This window comes from Mauremys reevesii, linkage group 6 (genome assembly GCF_016161935.1).
Source record: "Mauremys reevesii isolate NIE-2019 linkage group 6, ASM1616193v1, whole genome shotgun sequence".
NCBI classification, from domain to species: domain Eukaryota; kingdom Metazoa; phylum Chordata; order Testudines; family Geoemydidae; genus Mauremys; species Mauremys reevesii.
The window spans coordinates 2,125,904-2,147,411 of NC_052628.1; the positions used below are offsets into that span (position 1 = coordinate 2,125,904).

Genomic DNA, 21,508 nt, shown 5'->3' on the forward strand with positions numbered 1-21,508 from the left:
TGATCTGACAGGGGAAAAAAAACAAAACCTCAGAGTGAAGACAAATATATTCCATCCAACTCTCCCATTATCCATAGTTCCTACAGAGATCCGAACATTTTGGATGATCTCATAAACCTTATGTGCCTACTACATAGGTAAAACAAGAATAGGTTACAGGCAGAGTTTCAGATTTCACTATTAAACTTGTATGGTTAAGATCATTCACAGGGTTCTTTATGGCAGACGCCTATATTTAGAGAATTCTTCCTGACCTATAAAAATGGCTAGTTTGACATCAGACCTAGATGTAACCTTTTGCAAGGCAGGCTGCCATTGTCTAACTGCAGTTCTAACTAGAGAACTTTGCCCAGATATACCAGCCTATGTTAAACTAATGCCCTTTCACCCTATGGTTATTTAAGAGAACATAGTGTTGAGACAGAAAATAAAGTCATACTTACAACACTGGGAGGCAGCAGTGGGCAATGGTTTCTTCTGGACTTCTTCTGAAAATGAATACTAAGGGAAGACAAAAGAGAGAGCGCAGACAGATAACAGATTGAAAGCAACCTTATGAAACAGGATTTCCAGAACGTAACAAGCTTACGCTCTGAGAGTATACTGGTGTGAGGGGTGGGTCCTGGGGAGGGAAGGTGTTAAAGTGCAAAATATTTTCCTTAATACCCAAATACAGAACATGCTCCCAGAAAAGTAAAAACTGGCACTATCCCATGCCAAAATATCTGTTGATGGCTGCACACAAGGCTTGGGTAAAGTCTTATCTACTTTAAAAGCTCAAGACAAAAAATTTCAGACTTGGGGACCTCAAATTAGGCACCTAAATCCATATTTAGTCACCTAAAATGTCTAACTTTCAGAGCTGCTGAGCAGTGATTTCAATGGAATGTGCGAGCGCTCAGGAGCCTGAGAATACAGCAATTTATATATTAGATGCCTAAATCTGAATTTGAGGTACTCACGTTTGAATGCTGTGGCAGTGCTGGATGTGGGAACTGGGAAAGAGCTAGACAATGTGCTCATTAGTAGTGCAATACCCAGAACACTCTTTCAGCAGAGTCTGGAAACACCCAACAACATGACGGATTTTACATCTTATTTAATACTACACTGGAGTACACAGAGATTCCATTTAACCAATTTTGGCTTATTCCAAAAAGGTCTGCTACAGCATTAAAAGTGCTCCCTGAAGATATGTTTATGATATTATTTTGGCCGCCTCCTCCCACCGTGGACCAGTAATTCAAAAATAATCCAGTGTCTGTCTGAGGCGAGAGACAGAAGATAAGTAGAATAATTTCTAATCCTATTAGGCAAAATGTCAAGAACACAACCCTCACCAGCCAAGAGCTGGGGAAAAGGGCTCCAAAGTCAGTGGAAGCTGCAAGTTTTGAAATACTGATTCGTCAATCAATGCCTTACACTGACCACCAGCGGGGCTATTTCACAATAAATGAGGAAGTAAACACAGGGACGTACTTTCCACTGACTAGCAAGAAGCTGAATAGGTAAGCACAGCGAGAAAGAACAGGCTGGATGAGCAGACAAGGCATCTAAAAGAACTGGGGATTGCATCACAATCCATGCAAACTTCTTCATCTACCGAGAATTTGATGAATCACTAGAGGGCACCTATGTTCCACCGCATGTCTGGCACTAGAATTCCCCTGCTAAAACTCAGCTTTCATCCCAGGAGGAGGGATGTATTGCAGCAGAATTACTGAAAAGTTGTACGTTCACATGTCTTGCTTTTCACTAGGTTCACAGATACCAAGAAACCCTAGAGCTATTACTGGAAATGCTCCCTGAAGCCAGAAAAAGCTACACACAAGCTATTTTTCATCCACTTAAACGCAGCTGAAAGACTAGGTTAAACAGTTCAAGACAAGACTTAACTTCTGCCTGGGTATTCTCAATCTCCACAATGAATCCACTAACATTCTTAACGGAGGAAGGCTAAGTTAAGGGTACAATAAATTTCCCCCAAACTTCAACACGCTATAGCTATCACCAACAGGACATTTTAGCAATACTCTCTTGGGAAACATGTATTACACTTTAGGTTAACACTGTTTACACCTGCCCTTGTTGGAGTTAACAAGTTCCTTAAAGGCAAGAAATTAAGTCCATCAACCAGATGAATATCACCTTCAATAAGACAAGTGTCCTTGGTGTATAGTTTGCATAAAGAGCTAAGAAACTGAAGTGTTCCTTTTTTGGTTCTAGATAACAACGAACATAGCTGGGGGCAGCACTGCTCTCCTAACTGCCTCATCCTGCTATCTAGCAGAACCAAAGTTTTACACTTGTTTTGAATCTAAGTATCATCCAAAAATCAATTTCTCCTCAATTTTCACATGCTGCAGCCTCTCTTAGAGCATGGCTACACTTGCAGATGTAGAGCGCTGAGAGTTAAACCAGCCCTCGGAGAGTGCAGTAGGGAAAGCGCTGCAGTGTGTTCACACTGTCAGATTCAAGCGACTGGCGGGGCCACATTAGCAGCTCTTGCAACGCCACAGAGAGCAGTGCATTGTGGTGGCTATCCAGCATGCAAGTGGCTGCAACGTGCTTTTCAAATGGCGGAGGTGGGGTGGAGTGTGACGGAGTGTGTTGGGGGGGGGGGAAATGAGTTTTTGGGGAGCTGAGAGCATGTCAGCATGCTGTCTTAAGTTCAGACAGCAGCAGACTTCCTCCCCCACAACAGCAGCATTCCACACTAATGGCTTGCTTCGTCCTGGAGCAGATAAGCAGCCGCTGTCAGAAACAGAGCTTTGAAAGCGTGTATCCACATTTCTACAGCTGATTCCAAAACAATGACAAGAGTGGCTACTTGACTTAAGGAGATTATGGGACATTTCTGGAGGCTAATCAAAGCGCAGTAATGCAACAGCGTGTTCACACTGACACTGGGGCAATTCAGCCAAGGCGCAACAAGCGTTATGCTTCTCGTGGAGGTGGATTACCAGGAGCGCTCCAGCCGCAGAGTCCAGGTGCTCTAAGTGCCTTGCCAGTGTGGACAGGTCCTGAGTTAGGGCGCCTGGGGCTGCTTTAATGCGCTCTAACTTGCAAGTGTAGCCAAGCCCTTATTCTAGCTGGAATTAACACTGGACACAAGGGAATGTGAACAGCTCAGTGAAAAACCTGTGAATGAAGGAAAACTGTAGTAATGACCTAAACTTAACTGTCATGGAAATTCTGCATAGCACTACAGTACACTCTGGAGTATTTTGGATCAGAATCCTACTGTAATTATAGTGTTCGCCTGTTTCAAGTGAGGTTTACTCACCTCACCACGATCTCCCAAAGAGTTTATCTGTTCTAGTTTTTTGGTCCAATATCTGGCTTCCTCCTCAGGGATATCTATAGCGACAGCAAAGGCATCAGTCATTCACACCAAATTAGTTGTCCAGCAAGTTATTTTTTTAAATAAATTTATATTTAACAGGAACACTTAAAACAGTGATGACATTGCAAGAAAACAGGATTTTTTTTAAAGCACATCAAAGACAGCCTTCATTTTGAAATTCACTGAAATGTCCTCTATTAGCATCAAATGTAAATAAGTTTTAAATAGTAATTTAGTTTCAGATCTTTGTATGTAAACATTCTAGTTTATCGCTACCTAACCAAACACAAAACACGCACAAAGCAGAAAAGAAGGATGCAAAATCTGACTGTTTATACTATTATAATAAATATGAGTCACTAAAAAAAATCATGAACCAGCTACACACTTGGAAACACAATATGATGTGGTCAAAGTTCTCTCCCCTTAACCCCAGAAGAACAATGCCCCTAACTACCCTTCCAGAGAGCACATTTTCATTGATGGCATATCAGGGTGTAAGTAAGCATCTACAACCTAATAAAATCACCCCAGTTTTCCTTTGCAGGCCACAAACTGGCTGTTCTGCGGCAATCGATGTTACCTGAATGAATTATGCTAAAGTGACAGTGTGTTGTTCTGTGCCGTGAAGGTTTAACTTTATGGTAAACTAAAAACACTGCTTCCTCTTCTAGAGGCTGAACTGTCCAGTTACACAATTAACATGCTTTTGCGTGTCAGCTAGATGTTTGCAGCTGACAGTTTAGTACCTCTGGCTTGGGTAACTATTTTCTATTTCAAAATTTAAAACAATAAAAAAAACATTATATAATTGAGTGTGGAATTCTGTCATTTTCAGTGAGGGTCATCTTTTTGAGGAGGGGACTGTCACTCGCGCTTGGGAGATGAACTAGTGCAGATATACCCCGCACTGGGGCGGGCAGAGAGTGTGCTCTGAGGACCGCAATTTCACAGAATGATGCTCAAGTTACACATGTACAAGCTGCGAATCTAGACGGTACCAAGGAACGGCAGTGAGCTGCAACAGCAGCAAGGGGGACTGCTGCCACTGAATTCAAAGCATCCCCGTAAGAGAATTATTGAGGTCACTTCAGAAACGTCAGCAGGATGCAGAACAGAATCCAAGAAGGAGAAGCCGTGGAGGAACACAATATTAAAGGAAACGCACTGTTTAGAGTGAAATCTCACCCGAGCCCTCTCCCAGAATAATTAACAAAAGGATAACACTTCTAAAAAATGAGGCTTTAGAAAAACAGGGATCATTTTTGCACAACATTTTTTTTTAAAAAAAAAAAATCCCAAATTCAAAGAGTAGCATTTAGCTTCGGTGTCTGCTTTCTAATGGCCCTTCGTTCTTATTTCAAAGTAGGGAATATTCTCCTGGGGAATTTGAGGGGAGGGGGAAGTACCAGAGTCCATCCTAGATAACAGAGGCATTGCTCCAGTTGCTAGTCACCACCATTACACACCTGCAATTAAATGACAACTTCTAAAGCAGAGAAACAAGAAGGATAATTACTAATATTTATAACGCTTATAACTTTACATTTTCAGGGATGTCGTTACAAAACAAGAGATGTTTCCAGTGGTGGAATTCCTTTTTTTGTGTGGCTTGGACCTTCAATCCATAGGCAGCTTCAAGGATGTATTAGGAAATACCATAAATAAAAATGGAACGGAATCAGCAGCAGTCTGAAATGAATCTTTGACCAAAAGCAGCTAGCACGTTCACTCTAACTCCTGAAGGAAATATTTAGTGTTAGACTGAGGTTTTATTGCATTACAATAGGAAGTGACAAAACCCTAGTTCAGTTCGTTGCCACAGCCTTTATAAATGTGACAATCTGCAAGGCTAAAGGATGACATCTATACAGTGAATATTCCCAAGAAATTAAAAAAGCGAGCCTCAAGCCTTTCTGAAAACATCTTGAGAAATAAAAGCCCTGTACTGGGACCAGGATAGTTTTGTCCAACACAGTGAAGTCTTTTCCAAGGCCTATGGGACACTTTAGAAGTAGACAGTTCCCTAGACCAGTGTTTCTCAAAGTGGGGGTCCCTAGACCATTGTAGGGGTGTCAGATGGCAGGCTGGTGGCTGGGCACCCAGCTGTGAAGGCAGCGCCACCCACCAGCAGCATCAGAAGTAAGAGTGGCAGAACTGTCTGAAAATACCATGCCACCCTTACTTCTCTGCAGCAGGTGGCAGGGGGCACAGCCTTCACAGCCTCTGACTAGCAGAGCCACTCCATGCTCTGCCTTCAGAGCAGGGCGCTCCATGAGAACAAGGCCATTTTGATTGGGTCACTTCCCTAAGCAAGGCCCTTATTTTCATAGAATGTGGCCTACCACTTCTATAGCGTATGAAGAGCCCTGGCCCCCACTCTAACAGCAGGAAAAAACAGTGAAAATAAAAAATATATAGTACTGTAAAATTTGAAATAAACTAATTTGTTAAAACAATGTATCATTTTATTGTACATGTCATGAAGAGAGGAGCTCAAGCTGATGGAGGGTGGAGAACAGGATTTGTAAGTGCAGGAAAAAAACCAAAACCCAGAAAAAACTACAGTTCTTATTCGGCATTTGGATTTACTTACACTGGCTCAGAAGACATTTCAAGTCCCCAGTGTGTTTTGTGCAGTCAAGTTTTGGCCAATAACAGTCTAAAACCAAACAAACTCCAGCAACATTTACAAACAAATCACCCTACATATGTGGAGAGGTCTGTGGAATTTTTTTAAAGAAACCTTCATAATAATAATTGGAGATATACTTAACTCCTAGAACTGGAAGGTCATTGAGTCCAGCCCCCTGCCTTTACTAGCAGGACCAAGTACTGACTTTTGTCCCAGATCCCTAAGTGGCCCCCTCAAGGACTGAACTCACAACCCTGGGTTTAGCAGGCCAGTGATCAAAGTGCTGAACTATCCCTCCCCCCTTGAACTTGAGCAACAAAAAACTTATGCAAATCAGCAACTGACAGCCAAAACTCTGGAAGCACCTTATGCTCTCTCACTTTTAACCACCAAGGCAAAGAAGCCTCACCATCACTGAATCTTATTTTTCCTGCATCTAAAAAAATGAGAGAGTAAGATTGGCAAAAATGCTGCTGCTCAGCTCAGCTCTATTCCATTATCAAATGATACAGTGAGTCATTGTACTGAGGATATGTCAGGTGGTGGAAAGGATTAAAAAGAGCACATTCTTTTCCTTACATATTGATGAATCCACTAATGTTTCAGGGGCAGCACAGTTAGCGGTCTATGTTTGGTATACTTGGGAAAACAGAGTAAAAGATGACTCTCTCTTTAGCAAGGCACTGCCAACATATACTAGGGAAGAGGAAATTTTTAAGCTCCTTGATGCCTTTATAACAGGGGAACACATTAACTGGAACAGCTGTGTAGGGATCTGCACTGATGCCGCGACAGCTGTCTGGTACCAAATGTGGTCTTGTCGCCAAGTGGACATGCTGCAATGATTCACAGGAAGGCTCTTGCTGGTAGGAATATGGATCCCTACCTTAAATCAATTTTGAGTCAAGCTGTAGCAATCATTAATTTTATTAAAGCAAAGCCACTGAATTCTCAACTTCTTAAAAGTCTGTGTGGAGAAATGGGTTTGGATCATCAGCACTTATTACTGCACACAGAGGTTCAGTGGCTGTCGTGGGGAGGAGTTCTAACCCGCCTGTCTGAATTGAGAAATAAGGTGTGTGTTTCTGACTTGAGTGGATTCCACCCTGAAGCAGCATTGAAGTGGCATCAAATGGTTGGTTGGCAGCTGTCTTGTAAAAAATGCCTGGTAGATACATTTGTTTAAATTCAGTGAATGAGTCACTACAAGGAAATGAAACAAACATTCTCAAACTCAATGACAAAATATATGCCTTTACTAAAAAAGTGAAACTTTGGAAGTCAAGTCGACAACAAAAAATTTCAAATGTTTTCAGTGCTGAACAGTCTCCTGGAAATCTCAGCCAGTGATGTCACCATTGGGAATATAAAAGAACACGTAGCTGAACACCTCCCTACATTCGCACAGAGTATTTCAAAAACTGAGTTCAATTGTGACCTAATCACCTTTAACTGCATAAGAACCCATTCGACTAGGAGTTTTCCCAAATTCAAATGTCAGCTTGAAAGCTCCAGAGGAACTGACTGACACCTCACGTGATTCCGTTCTGAAGCAATGATTCCAATCCTAGCCTCAGCTGACTTCTGGGTTTCACCTCGAAGCAAACTATCTCCAAATCTCAACTGCAGCAAGTAAAGTGTTTCTCCCATTCGCAGCTACTTACTTATGTGAACCTGTTTTTTCAGCTTTGACATACTTAAAGAATAAACACTGGGCAAAACTGAATGTAGAGGACAATTTAAGGGTCTGCCTGAGTTCCCTGGAGTCACAATTCAAAAAAACTTGTGCTTCAAAACAGCAGCAGCCTTTGCATTAAGAGTCCAGATACCTGTTTGTATATAATTATGTATAAAGCCACAGTCCTTGGACAATGTTATGATTATTACCACAATCAATGGAAAAGGCTTCCAGCTCCTGCAACTGTGTCCTGTTGCCTATTTTTTTTTCCCCCAGAAAACATGTTCCTTAAAGTCCACATATTTGTTCCTGAGAAACGTTGCTTTACGCTTTTTGAAACGCTTCAGTGCCTTTGACTGGAGGGATAATGATAATATGCTGCTTTTAGTACACTTATGAGTAGGTACAGTAATTTGCTGTCACTTTTGAGGGGTGGGGGGCAGTCATCACAGCCTGAAATATTTTCAAAGGGGGTCCCCAGCACAAATAGTTTGAGAATCCCCGCACTTTTAACAGATTGCACTTTGTTGGCAGATACCAGCACATGTTCAATCTCTCTCCACCTGAGAAAAAGAAGCCGCAAGAAAAGTTTGTTGATTACCAGTTGATGTAGAAATCAGCTATCACAGAATCATAGAAGATTAGGGTTGGAAGAGACCTCAGGAGGTCATGTAGTCCAACCCCCTGCTCAAAGCAGGACCGACACCAACTAAATCATCCCAGCCAGGGCTTTGTCAAGCTGGGCCTTATAAACCTCTAAGAATGAAGATTCCACCACCTCCCTAGGTAACCCATTCTGCTGCTTCATCACCCTCCTAGTGAAATAGTGTTTCCTAATATCCAGCCTAGACCTCCCCCACTGCAACTTGAGACCATTACTTCTTGTTCTGTCATCTGCCACCACGGAGACTAGCTGAGCTCCATCCTCTTTGGAACCCCTCTTCATGTAGTTGAAGATGGATATCAAAGCCCCCCTCACTCTTCTCATCTGCAGCCTAAACAAGCCCAGTTCCCTCAGCCTCTCCTCACAAGTCATGTGCCCCAGCCCCCTGATCATTTTCGTTGCTCTCTGCTGGACTCTCTCCAATTTGTCCACATCCTTTCCATAGTTGGGGGCCCAAAACTGGACGCAATACTCCAGATGTGGCCTCATCAGTGACGAATAGAGAGGAATAATCACTTCCATTGCTGGCAATGCTCCTACTAATGCAGCCCAATATGCCGTTAAACTTTGCGATAAATGAAGCAGGGGGTAGCTCCCTTTGATGGACACCCAGCCAGCCAGCTGTAAAATCCCTCTTGGTAGCTGTTCTCTGCTTGCTTTACCTGTAAAGGGTTAAAAGTCCCCCAGTAAAGAAAAGGAAGTGGGCACCTTGACCAAAAGAGCCAATGGGAAGGTAGAACTTTTTTTAAAATCGAGAAAAAAAAACAAAAAACAAAACAAAACAAAAAAAAACCTTTCCCTTTGTCTGTTGTTCTCTCTGGGCTGAAGAGACAGGCAGCAGGAATGCTGTGTAAAGTTTGAACCAAATATGAAAACCATCGGATCAGATCTAGAACTACTTTTAACAACCTAAATAAGTAAATTAGGAATGTTTAGGAAGACGTGATTAGGTTTATTTGTGTTTATTTTTTTAAGTCTTGTGAACTCTGTGCTAACCCCAGATGCTTTTGTTTGCTTGCTTGTTTGTGGTGCTTAATTTTTGGAATTGCTCTTTTAAAATATAGCAAAAGCCTAAGTTCCAGATGTATTTTCTTCCTTTTTGTTTTTAATAAAATTTACCTTTTTAAGAACAGGATTGGATTTTTGGTGTCCTAAGAGGTTTGTGCATGTTGTTTGTTTAGCTAGTAGCAACAGCTAATTTCCTCTGTTTTCTTTCTCAGCTCTTCCCTGAGGGGAGGGGGGTGAAAGGGCTTCAGGGTACCCCACAGGGAGGAATTCCCAAGAGCTCCTTCCTCAGTCTAAGGGTGGGTTTTTTGGGTTTGTTTTTTTTTTTTTTTTGCATTTGGGTGGTGGCAGTGTTTAGTGGCAAGCCAAGGTCAGAGAAAAGCCTTGGGAGTTTAATACAAGCCTGGAGTAGCAAGTATTAATTTTTAAAATCCTTGTGGACCTCCACCTTCTGTACTCAAAGTGAGAGTGGGGATTCAGCCATGACAGCCTTCTTGGCAACAAGGGCACACTGCTGATTCATATTCAGCTTCTTATCCACTGTAACCCCTAGGTCCTTTTCTGCAGAACTGCTGCCCAGCCATTCGGTCCCTAGTCTGTAGCAGTGCACGGGATTCTTCTGTCCTAAGTGCAGGACTTTGTACTTGTTCTTCTTGAACCTCATCAGATTTCTTTTGGCCCAATCCTCTAATTTGTCTAGGTCACTCTGGACCCTATCCCTACCCTCCAGCATATCTACCTCTCCCCCCAGCTTAGTGTCATCCACAAACTTGCTGAGGGTTCAATTCATCCCATCATCCAGAGCATTAATAAAGATGTTGAACAAAACCGGTCCCAGGACCGACCCCTGGGGCACTCCGCTTGATACCGGCTGCCAACTAGACATCGAGCCGTTGATCACTACCCGTTGAGCCCAATGATCTAGCCAGCTTTCTATCCACCTTATAGTCCATTCATCCAAGAATACTATGGGAGACCGTATCAAAAGCTTTGCTAAAGTCAAGATCTATCACATCCACTGCTTTCCCTAGATTCACAGAGCCAGTTATCTCATCATAGAAAGCAATCAGGTTTGTCAGGCATGACTTGCCCTTGGTGAATCCATGTTGACAGCTCCTGATCACCTTCCTCTCCTCAAAGTGCTTCAGAATGGATTCCTTGAGGACCAGCTCCATGATTTTTCCAGGGACTGAGGTGAGACGGACCAGTCTGTAGTTCCCCGGGTTCTCCTCTTTCCCTGAGCTATCACTCAGTGTGTATGGAATGAGGCAGCACTACAGACTGACACAGATAACACCTCTGTGCAATAGAGGATGGACACAGTGTGGCATATCCTAATTAGCCATGTCAAAAGCCCTGGTGGTTTTCTCACGTTCCCATTATTGTCCAGGCTTGCCTTAGTGTTACTCCACTCAAATTCAGGAGACAAGAGAGTGTTCAGTCTTATTTGAAAGAATAAGACAACATTCAGACCAAACCTTGGACTAGATGGGATACAGTCCTCTATTATCTAAGTGAAGCTGGCAACTCCTGAGCCATATTTCAAGTTTGAGCCACCAAAAGAAGTTATAAAAACAGTGAAACAGGCCCCATGGCAATATAATGAAGCACATGAATAAGATGTGAAACCAAATTAGATATTAAAAAGAAATGTGGAATCTGAACCCTTTATCTATGGTTTGTTAGCTTCAAATTAATTAAATTTCTTTATTTTTACATTCGTTTAATGTATCGTTTGGTTGGTGTGTTTTATTTTAAATATTTAATTTTGCATTTATTTTGGAATCTGATTTTTAGTTTACAGTAAATGAGCAATATACAAACCAAATATTTTTACTGTAAAATGGATCATTAATATGACCTGGTGATATGCAAAATAAACACACTGTTGTATTGACAAAAGAGTTTTCTTTTTGTTCAGTTTATCGAAGAACAGGTTTTTGGTATTTTTAATATTACTTGTTTTGTCCACTGACTGTGTGCCTACTCAGGTAATAACTCTGGTCCTCAGAGATCTCCACCCATCCAGGTTTTTGTTCCAGCCAGCAAATAGTTGTTTTTCTTAAAATCCACTGGCTTGCATTGCATATAGAATTCTCACCTGCCTTAGACTTTGGTATGAATTAGGACATTTAAATGTTTCATATGCAATATTAAGCAGGTCACATTTTAAAACTATTAAGTGCTGGTTTGATTAACTAAGGTTTGTAACCTGTCCTTTAAATCGGCATCGGTACCCAATGACTGGAAGTTAGCTAATGTAACGCCAATATTTAAAAAGGGCTCTAGAGGTGATCCCGGCAATTACAGACCGGTAAGTCTAACGTCGGTACCGGGCAAATTAGTCGAAACAATAGTTAAGAATAAAATTGTCAGACACATAGAAAAACAAACTGTTGAGCAATAGTCAACATGGTTTCTGTAAAGGGAAATCGTGTCTTACTAATCTATTAGAGTTCTTTGAAGGGGTCAACAAACATGTGGACAAGGGGGATCCGGTGGACATAGTGTACTTGGATTTCCAGAAAGCCTTTGACAAGGTCCCTCACCAAAGGCTCTTACGTAAATTAAGCTGTCATGGGATAAAAGGGAAGGTCCTTTCACGGATTGAGAACTGGTTAAAGGACAGGGAACAAAGGGTAGGAATTAATGGTAAATTCTCAGAATGGAGAGGGGTAACTAGTGGTGTTCCCCAAGGGTCAGTCCTCGGACCAATCCTATTCAATGTATTCATAAATGATCTGGAGAAAGGGGTAAACAGTGAGGTGGCCAAGTTTGCAGATGATACTAAACTACTCAGAATAATTAAGACCAAAGCAGATTGTGAAGAACTTCAAAAAGATCTCACAAAACTAAGTGATTGGGCAACAAAATGGCAAATGAAATTTAATGTGGATAAATGTAAAGTAATGCACATTGGAAAAAATAACCCCAACTATACACACACAACATGGGGGGGCTAATTTAGCTACAACGAGTCAGGAAAAAGATCTTGGAGTTATCGTGGATAGTTCTCTGAAGATGTCCACGCAGTGTGCAGAGGCGGTCAAAAAAGCAAACCGGATATTAGGAATCATTAAAAAGGGGATAGAGAATAAGACTGAGAATATATTATTGCCCTTATATAAATCCATGGTACGCCCACATCTCGAATACTGTGTACAGATGTGGTCCTCTCACCTCAAAAAAGATATTCTAGCACTAGAAAAGGTTCAGAAAAGGGCAACTAAAATGATTAGGGGTTTAGAGAGGGTCCCATATGAGGAAAGATTAAAGAGGCTAGGACTCTTCAGCTTGGAAAAGAGGAGACTAAGGGGGGATATGATAGCGGTATATGAAATCATGAGTGATGTTGAGAAAGTAGATAAGGAAAAGTTATTTACTTATTCCCATAATACAAGAACTAGGGGTCACCAAATGAAATTAATAGGCAGCAGGTTTAAAACAAATAAAAGGAAGTTCTTCTTCACGCAGTGCACAGTCAACTTGTGGAACTCCTTACCTGAGGAGGTTGTGAAGGCTAGGACTATAACAATGTTTAAAAGGGGACTGGATAAATTCATGGTGGCTAAGTCCATAAATGGCTATTAGCTAGGATGGGTAGGAACGGTGTCCCTAGCCTCTGTTCGTCAGAGGATGGAGATGGATGGCAGGAGAGAGATCACTTGATCATTGCCTGTTAGGTTCACTCCCTCTGGGGCACCTGGCATTGGCCACTGTCGGTAGACAGACACTGGGCTAGATGGACCTTTGGTCTGATCCAGTATGGCCGTTCTTATGTTCTTATATGACTGTTGGATGTTGCCAAGGACTAAAGATGAGAGTCTCTGACTTAGGTCATTGCTTAACACCACAGCACCTGAAAAGTCTCACTCAGCCTTGAATCTCACTCTTTGGGGCTGTAAATCTCACTCTTAAGGACAGCGAACCCTTGGAATCTCTGTAAGCCATGAGCTATTGCTAGACAACTACAGCAATGGGCTAGCAGACCAACCCACAGACATTAGACGCCTGGAAGGAAAGACTAAAAAGGACAACAACAAAAGAGCAGAGTGTCTGTTTGAACAGACGGAAGCACAGAACTTTTGCTTCATCTACATGGTAAACAAACTGAAGTACAGAGACTATTAGCAGCTGGACCATGACCAAAAGTTTTTATCCAGGAGGTAGGGCAATGAACCCTAAAAGCCATCTCAAGATGGCAGAGGTGAAAGCCAAGGAGAATACCTTAAGTCTAGCAGCAAGAAAAAAAACAGCACGTCTTTTGCTTGTTAAAGAAGTGTTCCTTCTGGGGTTCTGCAAAGTCTTCAAGAAAAAACATTTCCATAACACCGAACGGGTGACCCAGACACGATACAGAGAACAGAGTCATACTCCTTCGGTGCAAATGTGCATTGTCTGCCTAAAGTAACTAATGGGGAATAAAAGAAGAAGGAATAGAAAAGGAAGAAAGTGCATCGTCCAACAAAAGTAGAGCACACTCCACCTTCTATTTTTGGAAAGCTGCTAACTAAGGGTTTTGCTCAAATTTAACACATTGTACTTAAGCAAGCAAATATGCTCTCACACACACCCCACTCCATTCTTACCCATTTTATTGTATTTGGGAGATCTTCACCTGGGGAACAAAATGAGATGCACATTCCCAGGAGATATTTAGGAATACTGTCTCTCTTCTCAAAGCCATTATATTCTCTGCTCCCACAAGGGGAGATCTCTCCCCCACCCCCGCCTTCCTTCCCTTGCTATTTTTGCCTTTTCAGCCATTTTCAGTATCTCCTGTGGCAAGTCTAACTACCTTGACAGGGAAAACCTAAGCTCAGAAAAACAGTAGTGCTCTTTACTCTGATAGGCAGAGGGTTAGTCAGGAAACAGAAACCTTGAAACCACTAAAGTTGATGCTCAAAAATCTTGCAGTTTCACAGAAAGTTCATGTTTCAAATTTGAACCAAGGAAACATTTAACAAGAGGTTCACCTCATGCACTCAGAATGTATGGCTGGATTTCAACATGATAAAGAAATACATTACTTACAAGAATTTTAGGAGAGTCATTAATTTTGTATTGTAAATTAAATTTGTGTCTCCACATGTTTTCTCTAAAACTTAACTATGATATAAGCATTCTTGGAAGAAATACAAACAAATGAAATAAGATAACTGAAGGAGAATGGATTTTCAGGTATTACCCTGCAACAGCTGTCTGAACCACAACCACTTAAAAGAGCACAGAGAGTTGCTGTAGCTGCTGCAGACATCAAGTGGTTCAGAGGATCTCTGAACTCAGGAGTTGGCAGGTTAAACGAAGGAACAAGTATTTCACTTTTTAAAATGTGAACAGACTTAAAAGGGATCTTCTAACTGTTTAGGATTTTACGCATTTTTAAAGTCAAAATAGAATTGTAATTCACCTAACAGCCTCACATTTTTTTGTTATAAACCCTGCTCCTCAATATTTATGTTGTGCTCATACATTGGGCAATTTGTTATTAAAGAACAGCAAGAAAAGCAATGTGCTGCTTTCAATTCTTGGAGAATATAGGAATTGGGGGAGGGTGCGGGGGGAGAAGAATCACATTTAAGACATAAGGGATTTTGCATTTATCCAACACAAAAGTCTGCTCTGCTATATAAAGGTCTTTAAGATAACTGCTTTACTGGCTGTAAAAAGAAATCAGCACTTTACATGAGGAATTTTTACTTTACACTCATACAAGATGAGGGTAGAATTTCTGCAATGCAGAATGAGCAAGTTTCAGTAGATAGTCTTGCTTCATTAGTAATATAGAAGAAAACTAACATATCTCACAAAAAGTTTAAGGTGATTTATTATCTATATTGCAGTAGTGTCTAAATTCCACCAGACACTGCCAGCACAGAGAAAGAGATCACAGTCTAACGCATGGAGAAGTGATGCAATATGCAAGCAAAGTGATCACGATAAAGACAAATACAAATCCATCCCTTTACTCCACCTAAATGAGCAGTTCACTCATAGGATAAGGAGTTGAATTATGTCAGTGACTTCAATGGTGTATAAAAACCAATTTTTTTAATTACAAAAATTAGATTTTGTGATTAAATTGGATTTTATGTAAAATACTTACAGGTTTATTTTTTAAATAAAGTTATTTAAAGTTAAAATTGTGGTGGATTCACCATCATTGATCATTTTAAGATCAAAATCGCATGTTCTTCTAAAAGATCTGCTCTAGGAATTACTTTCGAGAAGTTCTCTGGCTTGTGCTCTACGGGAGGTCAGACTAGATTGGGGTGGGCAAACTTTTTGGCCTGAGGGCCACATCTGGGTGTGGAAATTGCATGCGGGGCCATGAATGTAGGGCTAGAGTGCAGGAGGGAGTGCGGAGTGTGGGGGGGTGGTTTGCAGAAAAGGGCTCAAGGCAGGGGGTTGGGGCACACGAGGGGGTGAGGAGTGCAGGAGGGGGCTCAGGACAGCGGGTTGGGGTGCAGGAGGGGTGCAGCAGGGGGCTCAGGACATAGGGTTGGGGTGCAGGAGGGTTTCAGGGTGCGGGCTCCGACCCGGCACCGCTTACCTGGAGTGGCTCTAGGGTGGCATCAGTGCGCAGCGGGGCTAAGACAGGCTCCCTGCTTGCCCTGGCCTCCCACCACGCCACTCCCGGAAGCAGCCAGCATGTCCCTGCGGCCCCTGGGGGAGGAGGGCGCAGAGGGCTCCGCACACTGCCCTCCCCTGCTGGTACCTCCCCCGAAGCTCCCATTGGCCGCAGTTCCCCGTTCCTGGCCAATGGAAACTGCGGGGGGGGGGGGGGGGCAGTACCTGGTGGTGAAGGCAACGCACGGAGCCCTCTACCCCCCCTCCTGCAAGGACGTGGTGCCGGCTGCTTCCAGCAGCAACGCGGGGCCTGCGGCGTCATGGGGGTGGCAGTCCCGCAACCCAGATCCAAAGCCATGATGGGCCAGATCCAGCCCATGGGCCGTAGTTTCAGGGCCAGCTCTAGGCACCAACATTCCAAGCATGTGCTTGGGGTAGCAATTCTCAAAGGGTGGCATTTTTTTTTATTTTTTTTTTTGGCGCTTCGGCAGTGGCACTCTGGCTTTTTTTTTTGTGCGCGCTTGCGACAGCAAAAAACCTGGAGCCGGCCCTGCATAGTTTGCCCACCTCTGAGCTAGATGATCACTGCGGTCCCTTATGACCTATGAATCCATGAACCTATGAATTATGACACCCTGTGTTAAGGCCTAAACTTACTCTGATCTATTATCATTTAAATTAAATAAGTATCAGAGGGGTAGCTGTGTTAGTCTGGATCTGTAAGAGCAGCAAAGAGTCCTGTGGCACCTTATAGACTAACAGACGTATTGGAGCATGAGCTTTTGTGGGTGAATACCCACTTTCGTCAGATGCATGTATTCACCCACGAAAGCTCATGCTCCAATACATCTGTTAGTCTATAAGGTGCTACGGGACTCTTTGCTGCTTTTATAAATTAAATAAAACATTATGCATTACATGTTTGCTGCCAAAGTTTTAAAGAAAGTCCAACTGGTAGAAACCACTAGCCATGCCACTATTTAAGAATCAATTTGTCAAAGTGCTATTTCTGCTTTTGACAACAGCAGCCTCTTCTGCGAGTGCAGAGTTTATGTAACTAGTTCAGTTTAGTGATTAGGACATTCAAAGTTAAAAGACAAGAATGAGAAAGTTACTCACCTTACAGTAACTGGAGGTTCTTCAAGCTGTATGGTCCCTATCTGTATTCCAGTGTGGGCATTCATGCTTTCCATGCACCCAGAGCTGGAGAATTTTGAAAGCACTGTCAGTCTACTCATGTGGGAGAAAATCTTTGCAAGCGTCTTGGACTGCCCGCAACTCCAGGATGTTGATGGACATCCCAAGAGGCCAGGATGCACAAGTTCCCTGCACTGTCCATGTGAGCTCCCCAGCTTAAGAGGGAGGCATCTGTAACAATCATCCTGTCTGGTGAGGGAAAAAAAGAAGGGAATGCCTATAGATATTTGATGGGGATTCTTCCACCACAATAGATGATGACAATGATGGACTGTTTGGGGAGTGGACTGTTGGAAGCCACGCCTGCAGGCAATGAAGATGGTGTCTGGTGAAAGCATGAAGTAACATGGACCAAGACATTCTTGTTGATGTTTGTGGGTTGTTTATGACCTGATCTATGAAGTTATTCATCACTTGGAACCTGCCCATCAGCAGATAAGCCCTTGCAATGACTGAATTGAGGGACACTCCAATGAAGTCTGTGTTGGAGTGAGGACACAGACTTTGAATTTGCTCTGACCCCTAGGAAAGAAAGAAGCTGAAGCATTGCTGATGTTGACTCAGGCTTCTTGATGTGTCTTGGCAGTGATAAGCCAGTAATTGAGATAAAGATGACCACAAAGCCAGAACACTTGATATGGGCTTCTACTACTGAAAAAACCTTGGTAAAGACCCTGGGGAAGTAACAAGGCGAAATGGGAGCACTCTGTATTGAAAATTATCAGGGCACACCATGCATCTGAGACAACCTCTGTGAGCGGGGTGAACGTCCACATGAAAGTACATGTCCTTCATATCAAGAGTTGTAAAATCACATGCCCTTTTCCAAGCATGGGATTATAGATGCAAGTGTGACCATTCAAAATTTCTGCTTGCAAATAAAATGGTTGAGATGGCGGAAATCGAAGATGGATCTCCAGCAGTCTTCTTTTTGGATACTAAGAAGTATGTTGAGTAAAAACCCTTTTCTCGGTGCTGAAGAGGTACCCAACTCCATTGTTCCATGCTGTAGTTGGAACTATTTCTTGTTTGAGAATCTCCTCATGAGAAAGGCCTCTGAAAATGGGCAGGGGATGGGGGCTTTGGAGGAGGTCAGACGGTAAATTCAATTTCATAACCAGAATGGATGATGATGATGAACACCCACTTGTCCATTACTGCACTCCAGTTGTGAGAAAAGATTGCTAGATGACCCCCAAAGGATGTGTGGGAATCAGTAGATGGCAGCATCATTGATTTACAGCTCTCAAACTCCCATCAAAAATATTGGTTAGATGGGGTTGGATCAGCAAGGAGTGTGCCTCCTGCTGTCACAGAAAGTGCAGGGAAATGGGTCTTCTGAATGCTTTGCTTTTTACAGGGTGGCTCATAAGGACATTCTTGGTAAAACTGTTGAGCCAACCATCTAGGCTGATATGATTGTCTGTAGAGTTCTCTCTTTGGGGCAAGCTTAGATATATTCCCAGGGAGCAGAGGGTGGCCCTGGAGTTCTTACACACTCTAAAGAACACATCTCTCTTTTAGTTAAAATGATGCCTTCCACTGAAGGACAGGTCCTCTGCAGTGTTCTGGACCCCTCTGGGAAGTCACAAAGTGTGAAGCCATAATTCACGGCACATCACAATGGCAGTTGCCATTGACCATGAAGATGTATCTGTTGCATCTACCGCTGATTGAAAAGCAGTCCTGACAAACAACTTGCTCTCCTAAACAATAGCCTGGAATTGAGCTCTCTCTTTTCTAAATTCACATATTATGCAACTAGTTCAGATAATCATACTTAGCCAACAGTTCTTGATAATGGCTATTCTAAACTGAAGGTTAGAGGAAGAGAAGACCTTCCTTCCCAATAAATCTATGTGTTTACTTCTTTGTTAGCCAGGGTAGATCTAAGGATGTTTCTTTCTAGATCTCTCCATTGCAGCCTAGACAAGCAAAGGAACAGAATAAGAAAAGATATTCCCTTTGGCTGGGACAAAATAGCATTTTTCTGCCCTCTTAGTGGTAGGAGTGCAAGTGTCTTGGGTATATCAAACTGTTCTAGCTAGTTCCAGAATGCTTCCTTTAAAAGGAAGAGCTATCTAGCTGGATCTGGAGAACTGTAGGATGTTCGGGAGTTTACACTGGGGATACTATGTAACTGTTCCTGCAACTGTGTGGGGTCACTGGGGAGGGGCAGGGGGATACTGGAGCAACTGCTTCCTCTGGAGATTATGAGGACCATCTTGTTAATACTGGGGGAACCACCAGATCCAGTTCATCATCTTCCTCTTCCATGGGTACAGAAGGAAGCTTTGGCTGTCCTCTCACAGGGGAGGATGGACTAACTCCCGAGTGGATCATGTTAACTCTGCAGGGTGGTACTGATCCCACAGTCCTTAATATGGCCAGTAAGATGGGTCAAAGGGTGGTTGTCAAGGCATGATACCGCACAGAGTGGGGTACCAAAGGATCTGAGGCAGGTGCTGAAGTGGAGGTTGGTTCCAGACTAGTCCAGGAAGGGATGCCTCAAAAGGAGAAGATATCAGTTCCTCGTGTGGTTTCAAGTCCCCAGAGAAAGAAAATGCCAATTCTGAATCCATCAGCAGTACCAGCAATTCTGCTGGAGGGAAACCATGGCTGGATGATAGAATGGGGGACAGACTCCTCCCATAAGCTGCATCTCCTGGTGGAGTCAGGACCTCCCTTCTGAGGAAAGGATCTGATGATGATAGAGACTGGGGATCTATGACAGAATAAACATCAGGTGAAGCATAAGACTGTGCTCTCCCTGGAATACAAGGGGACCTGTCCATTTGAACCAGCAGAGCTGGTGTAGCTGTTATAGTTTGGCAAGGTAAAGCAGATACCATCGGTGGTTGAGGCTTCAATGGCTGCCCTTTGTCGGTGCCCTTGGTTCTCAGTTGTTAGGGTTACTAGGCACCGAAGTACCATTGCCACTGGAGCAAAGTCTGGTACTGACAGACACCAGGATTTGTGGGCTTTCAAATCATGACCCTGAAGTTTACGATGCTCTAAGTTCTCATGGGCTGAGTGGGAAGACTTGCTCAACTTAGGCAGGGCTGAATCCAACTTCTCTGATGTGGATTTAGAGGATGATTTGCTCTTGCGTTTGTGAATGCTCCCTGCCTTTCTGACAAGACCCCAATGGGGGATCTTTAGGAGTAGACTCCCTCGCTCCTATGTCAGACCTCACAGCAGGAGGCACACTCCTTGCTGATCCAGACCCATGTACAGCCAGGGTCTGACTGCGGCCTCATAGCTTTCTCCACTAAGTGCTTCTTAAAACAAAGTTCCCACCCCTCAAGGGCACAAATGAGGATACTACACCATGCTGCAACAAGGGCTTCCCCGACGCAGTACAGGCGGCGTTGGTTGTCGCCAACATAGAAGAAGCATGAGCAAGAACCACAAATTCTGAAACCCTGAATCCTGGGCTTAGTTCAGAACCCATAATGCAGTACGCGGGCAAAGGGGTAGGAAATTCCCCAGGACAGAGGTTCTGACCAAGGTCATGAAGTAGTAAGAAGGAACTGGAGAGGCGGTCAGTCCGCTCCGCCCTCTATCTCCTTGGTTGAGGCATGAGAAAAGCAAGGGCACATGAATGGACCAACAGACAGTGCTTTCAAAATTCTCCAACTCTGGGTGCACACGTGTACCCCATAGTGGAATACACATAGGGACCAGCACTTGAAATACCTCGTTTTCTCTTCCAGTCTGAATAAAATCTAGGTGTGAAAGGATGAGCTCTGCTAATTCTAGAATCTTGAAGGACATGGTGACAAGAAAATCAGTTCAATTCACTAACTATAAATATTTACTTCATTTAATAAATCAGTTTTCAATGCAAAACATGCTTTGATAATTTTTTTTCTTGTGTGTCCAGCATAAGGTAACTTTATTTAACTAATTAAAAAAACAAAAATGCTCAGAGGTTTTTACGTATTTAGTTGCATTCGAATTCCCAAATACAGCTTCACACTAATCATAAGTAAAAAATTAACCTAGTAATTAAAACATTTTTCAACATTTTCTAAAAATTAAGCCTCAGAATAAAGGTAAGTTGAGCTTTACAACAGTTTTATAACAGCTTAAATAACTGTGTATAAATACAGTGTATCCTGTTTAGCAAAAACAAATATAGTATAACGGCTATATTTAGTTGCAAATCAATGAGTTTTAATGGTTACAAACAAGTCAGAATCAACCTCTCTTTAGGAAAATAATTAAAAATGCAAAACAATTAAGATTCATTATTTAAATCAAACCACCCGGTCAGTGGCTAGTTTTCTATAGGCAATGTAACATGATGGGTGTTCAGGAGGAGTTTTCATGATGAGAGGGTAATGACCTTCCAGACCAGATCCCTACATATGGCAGACAAGACCATTTCAAGTACAGGGCAGCCTCTCA

General features: G+C 42.7%; 1 protein-coding gene across 4 annotated transcripts in view; it reads right to left on the bottom strand.

Annotated features, from left to right (window-relative positions):
- UNC13B (unc-13 homolog B) overlaps positions 1–21,508 on the bottom strand; it is a 354,256-nt gene that overhangs the window by 262,328 nt on the left and 70,420 nt on the right. For 3 of the 4 annotated variants that reach the window (XM_039543401.1, XM_039543398.1, XM_039543402.1), the window contains exons 6-7: positions 3,287–3,360; positions 444–501 (exon numbers count right to left, since the gene is read on the bottom strand). The exons of the other annotated variant lie outside the window; for it this stretch is intronic. In XM_039543401.1, the coding sequence (XP_039399335.1) occupies positions 444–501; positions 3,287–3,360 (132 nt within the window). The remainder of the gene's footprint in view (positions 1–443; positions 502–3,286; positions 3,361–21,508) is intronic. 4 annotated transcript variants of the gene reach the window in all.